General features: G+C 42.3%; 1 protein-coding gene across 1 annotated transcript in view; it reads left to right on the top strand.

Moving 5' to 3' along the window:
• Window positions 1–19,111, top strand: part of CHD6 (chromodomain helicase DNA binding protein 6) — a 266,925-nt gene that overhangs the window by 210,591 nt on the left and 37,223 nt on the right. Inside the window, exons 20-26 of the mRNA XM_027770197.1 lie at window positions 923–1,102; window positions 2,269–2,379; window positions 4,149–4,351; window positions 5,056–5,255; window positions 5,937–6,096; window positions 13,241–13,330; window positions 14,506–14,609. Coding sequence (XP_027625998.1) covers window positions 923–1,102; window positions 2,269–2,379; window positions 4,149–4,351; window positions 5,056–5,255; window positions 5,937–6,096; window positions 13,241–13,330; window positions 14,506–14,609 — 1,048 coding nt within the window. The remainder of the gene's footprint in view (window positions 1–922; window positions 1,103–2,268; window positions 2,380–4,148; window positions 4,352–5,055; window positions 5,256–5,936; window positions 6,097–13,240; window positions 13,331–14,505; window positions 14,610–19,111) is intronic.

Below are 19,111 nucleotides of genomic sequence, written 5' to 3'. Positions count from 1 at the left end.
TCCAGCAACATAGCCATTACGCTAACTGCTGGTTCCCTCCACTAACATTTTGAAATCTCATTTGGCAGTTAAAATCTTTTTTCTCCCTCTAGAGGGGGATAAAAATCGCCGCTATGATTCTTAAATTGTTTTAAAATTTAAAAGCATACAAAGCAGAATAGAATATCTTCTTAATCTCTGGGTTTAAGCATCAAAGGTAGAGAATTAAAACCTTCTAAATCAGTTGTCTTTAGTCCAGATGTTCTGTATCTTCTTAGCTATGCGTATGTTGCTAAGTATAATACTTCAAATGAGCTATGCTGGGAGTCAAGGAATTCCCTCTTGTGGTTGATACAAAGAAAACCAGATTCTTAATTAGAACCAGGAAAGCGCGTTTTGAATCCCGTTCCCTGTTGAGTGTTTTGAATCCCGTTTCCTGTTTTCAACAAGCAATTGAGAAGATCACACTTGGCATAAGATCCCTTTTTTTGTTACAAAAATGACATCATTTCCAATACTAATATATTTATTTAATAATGAATAAATCATTATGCTTCAGCTTGTTTAGTACATCTGGAGATTTTTAAAGATACAGGCTTAAACTAAAATATAAAAAATAGATGTTAAATATACCATCTTTGATAGTGCATAGTTGTAATGGCTTGTGACATTTCTTCATAACCAACATCCTGAAAAGTATTTGGGCCTGTGGATCATGTGCTGGGCTTTATTCCAGAGCTCCCTGTAGAGGACTGTCTGCCTGCCCTCACCCAAGTACCTTTATCTGGGTTTTCTTTTTCTGAAGTTCATTGTCCATATCCTTTGTTCTTCTGGCGTGCAGTTAGTGGAGGATCTGTGTTCTGAGTCATATCGGCCAGATTTGAGGCTGCTTTTTCTCCTGTGCATGTTCTACTTTGTGAGTAGCCTTTGGTGACCTGTCCAGGTACAGCAGCTCTCAAAAATGGAGGTGGAGGACTTGCTCCGGAAAGGTGCTTATGGAGCTTTAATGGATGAGGAAGACGAAGGCTCCAAGTTCTGTGAAGAAGACATAGACCAGATTCTACAAAGAAGAACCCACACAATCACCATCCAGTCTGAAGGGAAAGGGTCCACTTTTGCCAAGGTACAGGACCTTCTCTCCAGAGTCACTGGGGATAGGAGGGAAAAGAAAATTAATGATTCTTTGACCCTCGTTATCAAGGCTTCTGTGACTCTTTGTACAAATCTTTGAAACTGTCCTACTTACTGCATGTCTAGTCTTTGTGACTCTCAGATGATGTCAGTCCCTAGAGTTCCTTAGAGGAACCAAGTAATGAGTCAGAAACTATGGAAAGAAAACACCACTCCTAACCTGGAGAACTGAGGCAGGAGAGACACTTGAGTTTGCAGTTGCTCTGTTTGCTGTTTGCCAGGACTGCTCTGAACCCTTGGAGTGGTCATTTTGATTCCCTTGTAGAGCACTCCTCGATCGTTGTCAGAGTGGAACGTCCAGTGAGCACTTCATTCCTCAAACTCAAGCAAGTATTTATTCATTTCATGGGAAAGAAATTTTATTTAAGACTCCCAGCTTCAAATATAGGTGTCTCTTTCATAGTTAACAAATATTTGGTGACTGTTGAACTGAAAGAAAAATCAAATCTAGGACAATTTTAAGTATCAACCCAGAGTTATCTTCCTGCCTCCAAGTTTAAGTTCCAAAAAATGATACTGTGAGTTGGCATTGTAATTTCTTTACCCTATCTTTAAAACAAAAGAGAAAAATAATAGCTTTGAGATTGTTACATTTACTCTGAAGCTCTGTTAGGGATTTTTGGTTTTGAATGCAAATATTAGGTTGTCAGAAAAGTCATGACACATTTTTGCATATAAAAACATAAAAAACAAAGTAGGGACCAGCAGTTGGCGTAATGGCTATGTCGTTAGACTCCTATATAGTCAACTGCGGTTCGAGTCCCAGACCAGTGGCTTAAACTCACGTCAGGCGTGTGTGCATGCATGCCCAAGATCCTGAGAGGAGAATGGAGGAGAAGGGATTGCAGTGTGGCCATCCCCCCCGGGAGGTGATTTCTCGCTTTCTGCCTCTCTGTCTCTGTCTTTCTGGTGAGCACATGCACCCTATAGCAAAAACCTCTCTAAAAAAAAAAAGGAAAAAATAGATAAAGCATGTCATGACTCTTCTGACAACCCAGTAGATAATACACTTAAAGTTTCTGGTACATTTGAAATAACACAGGTATTTTATGAGTTTGTACTGTAAGTACAGTTTTTTCACTCTTGTCTTTTTCACAGGCCAGCTTCGTAGCTTCGGGAAACAGAACAGATATTTCCTTAGATGATCCCAACTTTTGGCAGAAATGGGCTAAAATAGCTGAACTAGACACTGAAGCAAAGAATGAAAAGGTACAGCATGAGAATATTTTATTCCACTGAATGTTTCATTGGTATCTTATAGGATAATAGATTCCTAGACAGCTCTAATCATTTACTCCTGGGTCTTAGTTCTTAAATGAGATGATCTTGTTACATATTTTAGACATACCTGACCATAGATGGCACTTAATAAATGTTAACTGTTATAATTTTATTTATATTTTTAATTATTTTTATTTATTTTTATTATTATTACTATTTTTTAATTTGCTATAGGGCACCAGAGAGAGAGGAAAAGTGAGAAAGTAAGCCACCAGTTCCAGAACTCAAACCATAATCAGCCATGTGAGAATCCAGTGCCTTAACCACCCCACCACCTGCCGACCCTACGTGTTTTACTTTTTAAATGACCTAATGGGCTATAAAGTCTGCTGGCACCCAGGACCTAGATCAAGGCAGTTAGAGCTGGAACTGGCAAGACATGTCACATCCAACTCTGTCTCAAGTCACATTCCATCCATGGCATGTGACTATTTACCTCCATTTCAAAACTTTCTTCTGAGAAAAAAAGAGTAAGGGGGAAAAATCATGATGAAAAAGTTCGTTGCCTCGACTCCATTTTCCTATTTCTCAGTATGAGAAGGAGAGTGGACTTTAGGATGAAACCAGAGTAAACCTTTGGGGGAGGGACTTCACCTGACTGAGACAAGTGAAAAGGAATGTGGTGAAGCACATGCTGCATGGTTGTGCAGTGACATTCGAATATGACTGGCACAGGGCCTAGCCACTGTGAAGCACCGCTTCCTCACTCTCTGAGCCCATGGCCTCCCCGCAGGATGCTTACACATCCTTCTGCCTTCTTCTCAGGTGAGCGTGGAACTCTCGTGGACCCACAAACCCATCAGACAATCCCTGCCCACATCTTGCTAATTGAGTAACCCAGAATTCAGGCAGAACTGTTCTCTTTATGATTCCAAATAGAAATGCTGTTTTCCTCTTTCATGAAGAAGGTTCTGCAGTCCCCTTTAGTAACCTGTTTCAGGGGTTCTGGTGTCACAGTGAAGAAGTGTATAGGATAGTGGGTGGGAGAGGAGGAAGAAAGCTCTTGCCTTGTGGGCAGTAGAAGCATTGCAGAGTGGGGAAGAAGGTGGTTGAAGCAGGGCTGGCAGTGGAAACCTGTCATCTGGGCTAAGTAGCAGCACATTCAGGAGTTTAGCCTGCCTGTAGGGAGGAGAGGAGAGGAGCAGGAACTGAGAGGAGGTTAAAGGAGAAGCAGTGGGTGTGACTGGGAGAGCCACCAGGAGAGAGGTTCCTGAACTAGGAATTGTATTTTCCATGAAAGACAAAAGATAAGCAGTTAGTGCCAGTGGAAAACAGATTTGCAGGAATGTGTTTGTCTTCAGAAAGTTGCTGAGCAGACGTAATTCTGACTTACCTTGTATCCAGAGCGCAGATCTCTCTCTGCATGCTGGGCAGAACAGCTGGGACACACCAGCTGTAAGTCTTTCTTGGCAGGAGCAGACTGCCACCTTTCCACAAGGGGCCTTTCCTGCTCTGACCCCTGTCAGAAACAGCAGAAGGTGCAGACATCACAAGAGGCCATGGGACACACCAACTTGAGCCAATCCCAAGAACCTTCTGTGCTTATACTGTGGTCATGGAGACGGTGGTGTGCTGGGGGAGGATGAGGCGGGAGCATGATCCTTTCTCAAATGTGTCCTGAGACACAGCAGCAGGATGTGTTTGTGATGGGGTAGAGGAAAGAGGGGCTTCTCCCCAGTGATCCTCTCCGTTTCTAGGAAAGCTTGGTGATTGACCGACCTCGTGTGAGAAAGCAGACCAAACACTACAACTCATTTGAGGAAGATGAGCTCATGGAGTTTTCAGAGTTAGACAGTGACTCTGATGAAAGGCCCACGAGATCCAGGCGTCTCAATGATAAAGCCAGGCGCTACCTCCGAGCTGAGTGTTTTCGGGTGGAGAAGAACCTGCTCATCTTTGGGTGGGTATTGGCTCTGCTTGATTTTGTTGTTTTTGTTATTGTTTACCCCTCTGTTTTCCAGTCCCTGAGATTTTTCCACTGTGTCTCTTCAGTCACCTCTAGAATTCTGTGCTCTTGGGGACCTGCTGGCTCAAGAGAGACCTGTGTTTTCTGTTCAGAATATCCCTCGGTCAACCTAGACTGTGCAGCTACAGTGTAGACATGCCATTTTGTTCTTGTATGCAGTCACAGCATATCTCTGGTACTAATTTGCTGCCTAGTACTGATTTCCTGCCTCTCTCCCCCAAGGACATATAAGGAGTCAGTGCAGCAGATGTTACTGTCAAATCGTGATTCGTGCAGGACTATGCTGTGGTAGAGATGGAAGGCTCAGCTTCTGTGAGCTCACCATTGCTTTTGAATACTGCAGCTGGACGCTTGAATTCTGAATTTATTCCCTGCTCCCAATATTTTGGTCCCTCCCTTCCTCACATTCTAGTGGCTATATGAAGCTCTCAGTGTCCAACATCCAGGCCACCTTAGTGACGTTTGTGTGCTATAGTCCTGTGGTCCTCAAAGGCCTTTCAAGACAAAACCCTCAGGTAATGAATAGACCCAACAGCAAAGGAAAAGTACTCTGGGCTTTTGTTTGTCCTGCTCTGTGGAGACTGCATGCATGGCCCTTCCTCCCTCCAGCACCCTTCTATCTATATTTCCACTATCAGCTGGGGTCGATGGAAGGATATCCTGACTCACGGGCGATTCAAGTGGCATCTGAATGAGAAGGACATGGAGATGATTTGCCGGGCCCTACTGGTGTATTGTGTCAAGCATTATAAGGGGGATGAGAAGATCAAGAGCTTCATTTGGGAATTGATCACACCTACCAAAGATGGGCAGTCCCAGACCCTGCAGAACCACTCAGGTGAGAGGTGGCAGGGCTGGGTCTGAGAAGTACAGGCTTCAGCGCACTTTTATCCCTGCATCTTGGGCGGGCTCATGATGGTGTGTTGTAAGGCCCTCTCTCTCAAACACATTCCAGAATGTTACCTGTGGGAAAGGAAGGTGATGCTTTTAGTTCTTGAAATTTTCCAGTGTTACTTGTATTTGTTTAAGTTGAGCCCTTGAAGTTTTCTGCATGTCTTCCTGCCCACTCACCTGTGTCAGGGACACACACTTGGTACTTTGTCTTGTCTTTTGCGTTCTGTTTTACCCTACTCCACTTCTCTCTGTGCCTTTTCTAAATATGTTATATTTCTCCTTCCTTGTGCTTGGCCAAAGCTCTCCTTTAGCCTCAGATCAAGTGTCCCTTTTTCCCAGCTAGGTTTTCAGTTCCCAAAGGGTACAGGTTATGTTATACTTTTCTTGATCCTCACAGGGTACTTGGTAAACCTTACTGGCTAACTAAGTGGTCCTAGGGCTTACTATGTAGGGGAGCAGGCATATCCCCTCACCACCATCACCTGGGGACTGAGACATGAGGTCTGATATCCAGGGCCCACACGCACAGCCTGGCTGCCTCTCTACAATCCCAGCCCAGCTCTGTTCTAACACCCATGTTTAAGGTCTCTCAACTCATCCACATGCCCTGCACTGTCTATTTCAGGGTTGTCTGCCCCAGTCCCCAGAGGGAGGAAAGGGAAGAAAACAAAGAACCAGCTACTGCTCCCAGAGCTCAAGAATGCAGACTGGCTGGCCACCTGCAATCCCGAGGTTGTCTTGCATGATGATGGCTACAAGAAACACCTCAAACAGCACTGCAATAAGTGAGTATGTGCATCCTTGCTGGCAGCCTTGTTCAGACTGGACAGATTCCTGAGAACCAGAGAGACTGCCCCATGCTCCTGTACTGCTTAGTGTAAGCTCTGGACAGACAGGATATGTGATCTATGATCTAAGCATTAAGCTGGGTCAGGATCCATTCATGTTAAACTCCTCCAGCTGTTGTACAATGTTTCTTCACCCCCACAGAATCTAGCCCCTCTGCTGATACATTGTGTACTCCCAGGTTTTTCTACTCTAACTCTCAAAAGCCAGTCAGGGCATCCTCTGCCCCTGGGTCACATTGGCAAGGGCCACTTGTCTCTGAACACTACCCTGAGCCCCAAATTATTTCCTCTTTGAATTTGCTGTTTCCATTCAAGTCCCCTGGTTACTTTTCTTGTTTAGTTACTCTGAGATGTATGGTAAGTAGTTAACTATATTCTTCCTATTGTACTTTGTAACATTAAAAATTGTCCTCTTACCTATATATAAATTTATTTTCATTAATCATCATCCCCTTATCCTATTCCCCTCTCCTTTCCAGTCTCTAATAGTCATTCTTCATTTCTCTACTTCTATGAAGTCCTATATATATATACATATATATATATATAAATTTCCACATATTGGGAAGAAATGTGGTATTGGGTTGTCAGGAAAATCATGATTTTCAATCAACATAATACGTACTGATTTCTTTTCCTTTGGATAAATTCCTAGTAAGTGGGATTGCTGATCACATAGCAGTTCTATTTTGAGTTTTTGCAGATTCTCCTACTATTTCCCATAATGGCTACACTAAATTACATTCCTACCTACAGTGTAAAAGAGTTCTTCTTTCTCTACATCCTTGCCAGTATTTGGTTTTTCTTTTTTTTTTCTTTTTTTTCCCTTTTCGAGAATAGCTGTTCAGGCTGGGGTAATAGCCATTCACACTGGGGTAGTGATGGTATCTCATTGCAGTTTTGACTTGTATTTCCTTAATGATTAGTGATGTTGAGTGTTTTTTCATGGTTTTTTTTGGCCATTTGTGTGTCATCCTTTGAGAACTATTTATTCATGGTATTTGCCCATTTTTTGCTATTTATTTATTTATTTTACATTCACTCACTGTCTTTTATTACAGCATACAAAATGAGTTTTCCATCCATAATACATTGTATATTGGCTCAATCCAAGATATTACCATACATAGTATCTTCAACAGATAATTTTCCTATCTGTGATTGTTAAATGTTTTACTTCTTTCTTGTCCTCCTTGATCCCCTCCCTCTCACCTTCTACTTCCCACCCTCCTCCCGCACTGTCTGTGGATCCACAGTTGCTCTCCACGCTTTTGTACCATCCAATATTTCAGTTTCTGCCATAGAGTGTAGACATTCGGTGTATATTAAGTATATATTCGGGGACTTTTGTGATTCCATACAGATTTTTATATTTTTTTCTGTTTCTGTTTAGAATGCCATTGAAAGGCATTGCATTGAATCATCAGATCGCTTTCAGTAGTATAGACATTTTAACAGCATTGATTCTTCCAATCCATGAACATAAATGCCTTTTCCATTTTTTTGTGTCTTCTTTTATCAGTGATTTAATTTTCCATTTTATAGATCTTTCACCTCCTTAGTTAAATCTATTTCTAGGTATTCTATTTTCTTCGTAGGTATTATAAATACAATTTTAAAACTATTTTTTTCTGCTGTTCAAATTACTGGCATGTAAAAATGCCACTGAGTTTTACATGTTGTTTTTGTATGCTGAAATTTTACTGAGAATTTCTCAGTTTTAAGAATTTTTTGGTTTTTGTTTTTTAAGGGCATCTTTAGGATTTTCTGTATTTAAGGTCATATCATCTGCAGACAGGGACAGTTTGACTTCCTCCTTTCCAACTTAGAGGCTCTTGATTTAGTCCTTTTGCCTAATTGTAAAGGGTAGGACTTCTGGCTTCTAGTTATTTAAGATGTGTGGATTCTTTATATCTATAGGCTAATCGTTAGAGTGCAGATGGGACATGGCAAAAATAGTGATAGGAAATGAAACTATGCACATCCCTATGAGGCTTCCACAATTCCTTCTCTTCCATTTCTCCATCCTGTCAAGATTTTGGGCAGTCACACATGCATGCCTAGTGTGTGTTCAAGTCACAGGACCGAGACGATGCAGTTAGCTATGGGTTTCCAGCTCCCTTAACTACCAGCCCACAGGACCAGCCCAGAATTGCATTGTAAATACAAAGCAACCTCATTTCTTGTACAAGTGAGACATGTGATTTTTTAAAAAGATAATTGGGGAGAAAACTAATCTGGCTATACAGTTCGCAAGATTGAATAAGATGAACTGAGAACTAAATGATCAACTAGGAGAGTTCTGTCATAATTGTAAATTTATTGCTATCCCAATATCAGATAAAGATTAAGCAGGCTCTGGCTCAAAACTGCCTGGGTTTATTTGGCCAGCAGGTAAATCATTGGGTTGTCAGAAAAATCAAGACACAGTTTTGAATGGAAAAACAGAAAAAATATATCATAACTTTTCTGATCACTCAATATTTAACCTAACACGCCTTCTTTCTTTCTATAAAATGAAAATAATAACAATGTCTACCTCTTTGCTTTGTTATGACGATTAAGCAAGTCAGCATGTGCTGACAGAGTAAGCACTCAGAGCATTGTTTGTCATTAGTAGTAGTTTATTATTTAGAGACATGAAATTATCATTAAAAGAGCCCTTAAAAAGTTTAAAGCACTGCCTCAAATCCAAGAAGTCAGGGTAGGCCCTGCTGCAGTGTTAAGTGCTCTGCGGGCTGAGGCCACCTGGAGCCCACAGGTGCATTCCCAGCCTAACCTGAAGGCTAGGCACAATGCTGCAACCATAGTCCCAGATACGTGGGAGACTGAGACAGGATGATTAAAAGAGAAAGATCTTTTCTTTAAAAAAAGGAAAAAGTCAGGGTAGTTGTTATCCACTGGGGGTAGGGTAGTGACAGGAAAGGAATACCAGGGGAACTTTTGGGGAAACACTCTGCTTCCTCATCTGGATGCTGGATACACATATTTATAAAAATTCATCAATCTGTGCATTTATGCACTTGGTGGAAGTGTATTTCACATCAGTAAAATGCCTTTCATGAAAAGAAAAAGAAAGAAAGGATAAGGGATGCCGCCATCCAAAATATAACGGGTTGTTTTGTTTGGCTAAAGCAAGGGCACTACACACTTGCTCCAGCTGTCCTTCCCTTTCAGTTAGACGCCAATAGGATTATTGTCTCACTCTAGGAAGAGTCATCTCTGTGAGGAATTATTCCTCTGTCTTCTGAACTGACTTTCCATTTAGAGAATAAGTGAATACTATTGGCTTTCTATTCTGTTCTCTCATGCTACAGATATTGCCAAACATCAACACATATGCTTCTCTTTAGAGAAATTGAAACAACTCTCCCTGTCTTCATCTCCAGGAAAGCCTTCCTCTGCGTTGTCTCAGCAGACAAGACTCTGACGTTCTGGTTCAGTTCTTACTGAGGAGGCTGCCAGCTACTACCACCAGCTAGGGATAGGGATCAGCAATGGTTGTAAATTCTTAGAGAGTTCTGTTTTCTGTATGGTTTTGTTTTGTTTTGTTTTCAGTTATTTAATTAGGTTCTTGGCAAGAAATTTAGAACACCAATTTGGGAGCGTTTGCCATTTTAAGGGCAAACATAAATCGCAGATAACCCTAGAGTTGAGGAATAGCTTTGATTTTTGGTAAAATTTGTGAGTCCACAGCTTTCTGATCAACCTTGCACTACTCTGTAATCTTGTACTTCTCCTCTGTGTCAAAGATCTTACCTTCTTGGTGTCTGGCCTTCCACAGCTTCTTTTTCTTGAAGTAGACATTGGTGAAATGTTTGCGGATTTTTATTTTGCTAGTATCAATTTTCGTGGAGGTGACAATGACAGATTTCTGGTGTGTTCTACACAGTGGAATTTGATTAAGACCAGAGGTCCGGTCACAAGTAGCAAGCCACTACTCAGCTGCTTCAGGAAAACTACTCTCTTGCCCCTGTGGCGCCCCATGAGGATGATCAGAATGGTCTTGGGAGTGATGCTAGCTCGCAGCTTTCTCACATGCTGACTGGAGGGTTTTTTGCTGTGACTCAACAGCTTTCAAGGTACATCTTTCAATAGGATAATACCTAGGCACTTTGCAAAGTTTAACCACCCAGGTACCACCATTCTTGTCTCCAGCAACAGGTTTCATGACAGTGGCAAGTACTTTCTCCATCTTTTTCTTTTCAACCCTGGATTTAGTGGCCGAGTATTTCCTTTTATACATTGCCTTCCTGGAATACGTGACAGATGGGGAGAATCTGCCGATGCCCTGGACTAGGACCGGGTTTCGGCTGCAATGAGGCTTCCCCTTCTTGGGCTTTATAGCCTTGGGGGGGCACCCTTCCCCTTCTTGGGCTTTATAGCCTTGGGGGGTCACCCTTTTTAACCTTGCCACTGGCAACAGCTTCTTGGCTTCATGTTTCTTCTCCTTAGTATCCTGCTTCACAGCTTTTTTCCCCCTGCCATCTCGTACAGTGGAATAGAGTTCTTAGAGAGTTCTTATTCTCTGAGCTTAAAAAAAAAAAAAAAAAAAAAAGAAAACAGATCTTAAAATTATTTAAATTGGTTGACAACTGGCATAGGGAGAGGTATACCAGAGACATAGGATGTTTTTCTTGCCTGAAAGTTGTGTGTTTTCACCAATAACTTGAGGCTGCAGTGGCACTTTTTGCACAGATCTAATAGAAGTTATGCTTTATTTATGAGCATGTGATACATGATTTGGGAGGATGAGGTATGAAAATCATAACATAGTGAGACCTTGTCTTACAAAAATAAAAAGGAGAGGGGAGTAGTTATTTTTAGAGTTCTCAATCCTTCACTATTAACTTCTTGTAAGTACTACATGTGTGTTACAAATTTTTTTCAGGCCAGAGATTCAGAGTGTTAACTCCTCTATGCCTGCCAGCATAATAAACAGTTCTAAAAATAAAATAAATTAATTAAAATTTCAGGCCAGCCAGTTGCATGGTGGTTAAGGCAGCTGGATCCCACATGGCCAGTTGCATGGTTCAAGTCCTGGATCTGGCAGCTTGAAATACACACTGGGTGCCTGTACTTGCGTACCCAAAATCCAGAAGGGAGAAGTGAAGAAGAGTTTGTGGTGTGACATACCCATGGAGGGTGATTTCACGTCATCCCCCATCCTTCCACACCCCCATCTCTCTCCCTATAACCAAATTAAATTTTTTTTCCCCAAAAAAAAGTAAGCATTCCTTCTACCTCTGTTTCCCCTGTCACCCTTTCTGGAGGCAATTATGTTAACCTGACTCTTCTAGAGACCAAACATGTACCTTATACATAAAGATACAGGCTCCATTTGTCTTCCTTAAAATGATACATATTGTACATACTGTTTGTGATCTCTTTTTTTAACAGTCTGGAAATCAGTTCCTGTTTAAGTGTATATAAGCAGGCTTTTATTTTTATTGTCTAGCTTTCTTTTTTTTTTTTTTTTTGGAGAGGTTTTTGCTACAGGGCTCATGCACTCACCAGAGGGACAGAGAGAGACTGAGAGACGGAAAGTGAGAAATCACCCCCTAGAGGAGATGGCCACGCCACAATCCCTTCTCCTCCATTCTCCTCTCAGGATCTTGGGCATGCACGCACAGGTGCCTGGCGTGAGTTTAAGCCACTGAGTCCAGGACTTGAACCACAGTCGACTACATGGAATTCAGCGACATAGCCATTACACTAACTGCTGGTCCCTCTAGCTTTCATTCTTGAATTGAGGCATTGAGCATATTACAAGTACATTTTTTTTAATTTGTGCTGATTTATTTAGTTATTTAGCTTTATTTATTTATTTATTTATTTATTTTAATTTGACCAGAGGAGGACAGAGGTGAAAGAGAGAGAGAAAGCAAGCTGCCAGGTACGGGACTTGAACTGCAGTCAGCCACGTGGGAATCCAGTGTCCTTAACCACCACGCCACCTGCCAGCCCCCTCTTTTGTTTTGTTTTGTCTTGCTTTGCTTTGTTTTGTTTTGTTTAAGAAAGGTTTTTGCTATAGGGTACATCTGCTCACCAGAGAGACAGAAAGTGAGAAGTCACCCCCCGGGAAGAATAGTCATGCCACAGTCCCTTCTCCAGTCTTCTTTAGGGATTTTGGTCACATTCATACACACTCTCACCCATTGTGAGTTTTAAGCTGCTGGGTCCAGGACTCGATCCGTGGTCAACTATATGGGGGTCCAGTGACATAACCATTATGCCATCTGCTGGTCCCAGAAGTACTCTTCCAAACCTTTTTGTAGCTTAGCCTTGACTACAAAGCATCTCCTTGACAGTGGTCTGCTTTTCCATGCTTGTCCTCACTTTCCCCCTGTTTTGCACACACTAAGCCTGGACCCCCACTGTCTTCTGTACTCTCTTTCGTGATAGTTCCTGTCCTACAACTAGGCTATAGGCTCCTCAAGAACAGGGTTAAATTGCTTTGTTTTACACCTCACAGCACCCAGCATAGTTCAGGGAACATAATAGTTGCCCAATAATACTTGCTTAATTGTTTTGTCTCAAACATGTTCAATGCATTTTCATGGAACATGAGTGTGATCCATGCAGAATTACAATGAACTGGGCACCTAGGAGAGAATACATACTACCACAAAAAAATAAGTGCCTGCTTTTATATATTCTTCTAACTATGTAGAAATGAAACTGTTAGAAAGCACCACCCTTCAACATGACTCATCCTTCAGAAATAGTAAGCTAATTACTGGTCCCTTGGAAGCCAGCTCTGCCGAGGGCCATGCAGAAGAGGGTGAGTGCTCTTCACAAGATCAGAAGAGCGTTGCCTGTTTTTGCTGCCTCCTAAGGCTCCAGGGTGATCTAGCAGTTGACTGATGAGGTACTTGTTCTCTTGTGTAAAACTGGGATGGTCATAGTAACATCTGTAATTGGTACATGGTGTTTTGTTTCTCATGTGCCTTCTCCCATAATACTTTGTGTCACTAACCACATGAGAATGTCTAGAATTTCCCTGTGTTAACTTGGGGATGTGGTTCACAGTCAGTCATGGGTTCTAATTCATTTGCATTAATGTGTTTACCTTTCATAGGGTACTTTTGCGAGTGAGGATGTTATACTACCTAAAAGCTGAAATATTGGGAGAAGCAGCTGATAAAGCATTTGAAGGAACTCCTGCCAGGTAAAATAAATCAGCTTTAGATTCAGTGTTAAAGAATTGACATAAAGTACCTGTTCATGTAGCTGACTGCCTGTGCTTCACAAACCCTGGGTTCCACCATGCCTAGGACCCGCCAGCCAGAAGGTAGAGTAAGAATGATTCAGTCAGGTCATGTGAGAATAGCATGAAGTCCTGTGCTATCATGTAAGCAAGGCAGTGGGTCTCTGCCAACACTGTCCCCACAGAGAGAGCTGGGGCTGGGAAGAAGCACTCAGTCTTCTATCAGCAATAAAAAGCCTGATGGAAGAAGAAATTCTGATGCAGAGAAATCATCTCAAGCAGCAGAAGGGGAGGAGTAATCCAAGTAGATGTTCTCCACCAAACCCCCAAAGCCTTCAAAGAATAAGGGCTGTGCTCAGGTGAATGAAGACTATAAGCGCTCAGAACACGAACAGATACTCAGAGAGGAGCTTATGTAGTAGGCCTGCTAATCATAACAGGTCTGCATATTTGCACCCTAAAGTGAGTTATGCTCATCCCTTTAACCAGGAGCAGTGCAACTTGTGATCAGTTTTGACCCAGCAGACTAACACATCAGGTTGCTACCTGTTGCCATACTTTTCCCCTGAAAGGCCCTCTTCATGTCCCTGATTATACTAGGGCAGATTGTCCTGTTCTCAAAGAGTACTTAGGATCTTCACATCTCTACTATTTGAGACCTCCACTTGGCCACTTACTGAGCCAAGAGGGTTTGGGCACATTAATTTTAAGCAGTTGTGTATGAATTCAGCTTTTGGGGGAGAAAATTGCACCTTCAGTTGACCAGTAACTACATCAGTGGCTTTTACAATAGTTCGCAACAGAAGGTGCGTATCAGAGCTACCTTTCACATATAAATCCCACAACCCCACCATAGACCAACTGACAATGATCATAGTGCTTGAAGACTCAGTGTCACTCAGTCTGAGGTAGAGCCTAGAAATCAAGTACATGTGCTTAATCAAATCCCTAGGTGATTCTGATACAAAGCCGTGGTTAAGAAACATTGACCCACAGCTTTCTGAATCCTGTTTATTACTTCAGCATCTCATCACAGAGCTAGGATGGCGGCCTAATACCATGATCAGGCCAGCAGCTTTTGCACTGTTTTATGTGTGTGTTGAAGGAACTCTGAGTCCATCCTCTTCCTTCCACAGGGAGCTAGATGTGCCTCTGCCCGACATCGACTATGTGGAAATCCCTGTGGACTGGTGGGATGCCGAGGCCGATAAGTCCCTTCTCATTGGCGTGTTCAAGCATGGTGTGTATTTCAGGGAATGTTTTCCCTCCTGAATTAGCTCTTCCAAGGAAAAATGAGTTCAGGAACTCTTTGACTAAGAGTGGCATATTCCTGCAGAACACCATGGTCCTGTTATACATCCCTCTTAGAAAGTAGAGCCTCCCCTCTGGCCTCTTAAAATTTCAACTCAATGGATATGTGACTCATGATAATACCATGAATATTTATGTTACTGAGAAACTTAAGGGCAACTGTGATCACAAAGCACGTGTTTGGTGTGTGTCGTCTTCACTTGCCTGTGTGCCCTGTTGGGGCTCGGACTGCCTCTCTCCCACGTCCTGTTACAGTTCCGGTGTCCATCCTGACGCCCAGCATATAGTAGGCATTCAGTATTTCTTGAGTGAAGGAATAAATAAATAGGGAGAAATTCTAGATTTTGTATGGGTACAGAATTCTAAGATAATTTCTAGATAATCTACATATTCCTAATGTGTATTTGTCCAATTGGTGTAAAAAAACTAAGCATAGAAATGTCATGGAGAGTCTTTTTTTTTTTTTTTTAATAATGTAGTATCCGAGAGACTAAAGAAGACTCAGAGGCTTTTGAATAGCTTGGTAAAACTGGAATAAGCACATTGTCTGCTCACTTCTGGCATTGTTTTAAGCAATTGCCCTTGCTTTCAGGCCATTGACTGACTGATAAAATGAATAATGAAAGTGTCAAAAGTCACCTTTAATATGCCTGATACCAGGAGAATCAACACATTGTAAACTGGGGAACAGGATTTAAAGTGGAAAGAGTTTAAGTATATCTAGCCTCAGCTCTCAACTGCAGCTTACTAAATGTGTGATGTTGGGCAAGTCAGAAGCTTCTCTGACCTGATTCCTCACCTGTACAATAGGTGAGAGTATCAAAATATCCTGCCTGGAAATGATTTGAAGAAGAAGACTCAGAGGCTTTTGAATAGCTTGGTAAAACTGGAATAAGCACATTGTCTGCTCACTTCTGGCATTGTTTTAAGCAATTGCCCTTGCTTTCAGGCCATTGACTGACTGATAAAATGAATAATGAAAGTGTCAAAAGTCACCTTTAATATGCCTGATACCAGGAGAATCAACACATTGTAAACTGGGGAACAGGATTTAAAGTGGAAAGAGTTTAAGTATATCTAGCCTCAGCTCTCAACTGTGCAGCTTACTAAATGTGTGATGTTGGGCAAGTCAGAAGCTTCTCTGACCTGATTCCTCACCTGTACAATAGGTGAGAGTATCAAAATATCCTGCCTGGAAATGATTTGAAGATTGAATAGGAATATGTATGCAGACTACCGAGAACAGTGTGTAGTACAGAGTAGATGCTCAGTGCTATCCACTCACCCTATGCTGCACTGGCCACCGTGGAAGCCTCGAGCTGCAGGTGGCTTTTGAGCCCTTGAAATGGGACTAGCGTAACTGAACAACTGCATTTTTAATTTTCTGTGCTTTCAATTCATTTCAATTGAAATAGCTACATGTGATTAGTAGCCCCTCTGTTGGACAGTACAGGACTAGAGCTTAACTCTGAAGTAGGAAGAAGCATGTGACCACCCTGATAATCTCAAGGTACCACAGTACAACCAAGAATTGGTTTATCCTAATCTTGGAAAGAACCCAGAAGGCAAGCTGATGAAGGCAGCCAGATTCTAGAGCATCTGAATTTGTGTATATGGGAAAGACCAGTGACCCTGGGGCTCATGTCAGCAGTAGTTTTAGTCACATTGACAAATCTCCTTGCCTGGAGACAACCTAACATGGGAAGAGAGCACACCTGAAGTTCCAGCAAAATGGCAGATAAGAGTTTACGTGCTTCCTCTCCCTCCTTTTCCACCCAACCTACCTACTAAACACATGCAAAACACCAAAGTGAATTAAGACTTGGGAGAAATAAAGGAAACTCCCCAAATGCAGAAGACACTTAAAGCAAGAGCTGAAAACTTAGGAGCTAATAAGACAGCAGATCAGATGGACTGTTTTTCATACCCCCACAAAATTGGGAAATATTCCTTTAGAAGAGTTGCCTTTCCAGGAAAGAGGGCAAAAAAAAAGCTCCTTTATCTAGGAAAGCAGAGCTGGAAAAACACAGTCCTAAGAGAAGAAGAGATGAGACAAGAAAGAGAAGGTAAGAGATAGAGATTAACTTCGAGGTAGTAAAATAAAGCATACCAGGCAAATACTAACAATAGCAACCTGGCATGGCAAGATCAGTATCACGCAAAAAGTCTTCAGTGAGAAGAACATGATTTGGGAGAAAGAGGACAATCACACGATGATGAATGCCGTTCAGCTGGAAGTTATAACTAACAATCCTCAGACAAATGGCATAGCCTCAGAATATATAAGAGAACAAGAATCTTAGGAGACCCAAGACTTTTGTTCTCTTAGAAAAGGCAGATTAATATTTATACTTTACCTGTTGGTTTCATAATCCCAAATTAAGGTTTAGAGTACAGAGATTGATTAGTTGATCTCTTAGTCTCATATCTGAAATAGCACGGGTCAACATAGATGATGGAATCTAAAACTCTTCTGCTCTGTGAAGCAATTTTTTGGGGAGCAATAAGTTCATTTATGCTTCCTGAAGACTTTGGCGACCTTGCGATTCTGCTCAGATTCTCCAATTGCCAGTGGAGGTGAACTCTATTGAAAACTAGGGCTGAGGGGCAGGTGCCAGGAAGGTGATGTGTGCAGTGCCTACGTGCCTTGTTATGGTGCAGAAAGATGGGGAGAAAAGAGCCTCTGTACTCAGTGCTAGTGGATTGGTCCTGAGCCATTACATGTAGACTCTGCATGGGGCCAGACCTGTTTAGTCAGATGGTAACACTGGTATCAGCCTAGACTAGATTAGACAGGTGCCACATTGGTCCATTCTTCTTGGCACTTTCCAGAATCCAGATCAGAACCTGCCTTTTGCTGGAGTCTGCCCTTCAACTTTCCATGAGCATAGGCTTAGAACTGTTCTCATCAGGGTAGCATACCTGACCACCATGATATAGCCCAGCCCACACATGTTTTAGCAGATCAGAGTCCCAGATGCCCAGCTGCTGATAGAGATGTGATATGCAGCCATTTGCAGCCAGGGAAGCTGCCTAGTGTTTATTTTTCAGGGATCTTGGGTCAGGGAGCCTTCTCTTCCTTCCCTCCATGTCTTGGTTATGTTGATCTGTAGTGCTGCAGCCATTTCCTTTGTTCAGAAACATGCATTATTTGGGGGTTTGTGACTCTTTTAGTCCACCCAAGACATGGCCTGCTCCACCCTGCTTAATGAGAAAAGTATATCCACGGTTCCATCTCCATACTGACACCAGCATGAAGGCTTCGTGGTAAACCCATTCTGAACGATGCTCTTGATAGCTCTCAATTGCATTAGGTGACTACTGCTCTGATAGGGCAGCCTGGATTTATGAAATTTTCATCAAAGTATGGATTTTAGTATTTCTGTTGATATCCTTAGAGGAGAGCTTATAGACTAACTAAAAAGAGGCAGGCAGCCTATGCCCCCTCAGAGACCTCTCTTTTTGCTGTTTATGTCTTTGTATTGCTATTAACAACAACTATGAGTCTCTTTTTCAGGACAGTTAGGATTTTCTTGGGAGCCAAATCAATTACTCTTCTTTGCCTCCAGCTTTGTAGCTAAATTAAGAAATAGAAATGCAGGATCTGTCTCTAGACATCCGACCATACATGATAAGAAAAAGCCTGCATGAGAGAAACTTGCCTGTGTGGGCACATGGAGGGTACAGCCTGCTTCATGCCCTGTCAAGCATGGAGAGTGTGAAGGCAGGCCACCCACGGGCAGTGAGCCCCTTCTGTAGTAAAGGGACAGTGGAGGAAGGCTTTCACCATCTCACCTGTTAGATAAGTCACCCCTCTTTTCTTAAAGAGAAAGTAGAAACAATGTCAGAAATCTCTTTAAGACAGTGAGAGAATTGGAGAAATTTCTGTTTTGATGTGAGTTAAGACAGAAATGTGGGGAGAGGCTGAGAACAGTTCTTCCTGCAACAATGATCAGCAGAGCCTGGGCGAAACTGAGTCATCCAGCCATTGTTTGTTGAGTGTCTTCCAGCGTCAATTCCTGTGCAAATATTGAAAACAAGGCAATGAGCAAATACAGAGGCAGGTTCCAGAACATTCCTAGGGAGCCACAATGTCATGAAAGAGATTAGTGATCAAATGATCAACCTAATGAATAAGAGGATAAAGAACATAGACACTGTGGTTTCTCCTGTCATGTGCTCATATGGGCAACACCTGTAGTTTGAAAGATCGAGTACAGCAGCTCCTCGGAGAAAGTACCATAGGCTGCCATAAGGTGACAGATAGAGCCGCATTGGGAACCAGCAGTTAGCGTAATGGCTATGTCGCTGGGCTCCCACGTAGTCGACCGTGGTTCATGTCCCGGACCCGGTGGCTTAAAACTCACGCCGGGCGCATGTGCGTGCGTGCCCAAGATCCCGAGAGGAGAATGGAGGAGAAGGGATTGCGGC

This window comes from Tupaia chinensis, unplaced genomic scaffold (genome assembly GCF_000334495.1).
Source record: "Tupaia chinensis unplaced genomic scaffold, TupChi_1.0 Scaffold000115_1, whole genome shotgun sequence".
Taxonomy (NCBI): domain Eukaryota; kingdom Metazoa; phylum Chordata; class Mammalia; order Scandentia; family Tupaiidae; genus Tupaia; species Tupaia belangeri.
Note: the sequence above shows the minus strand (reverse complement) of the source record. Positions and strands in the feature narration are given on the sequence as shown.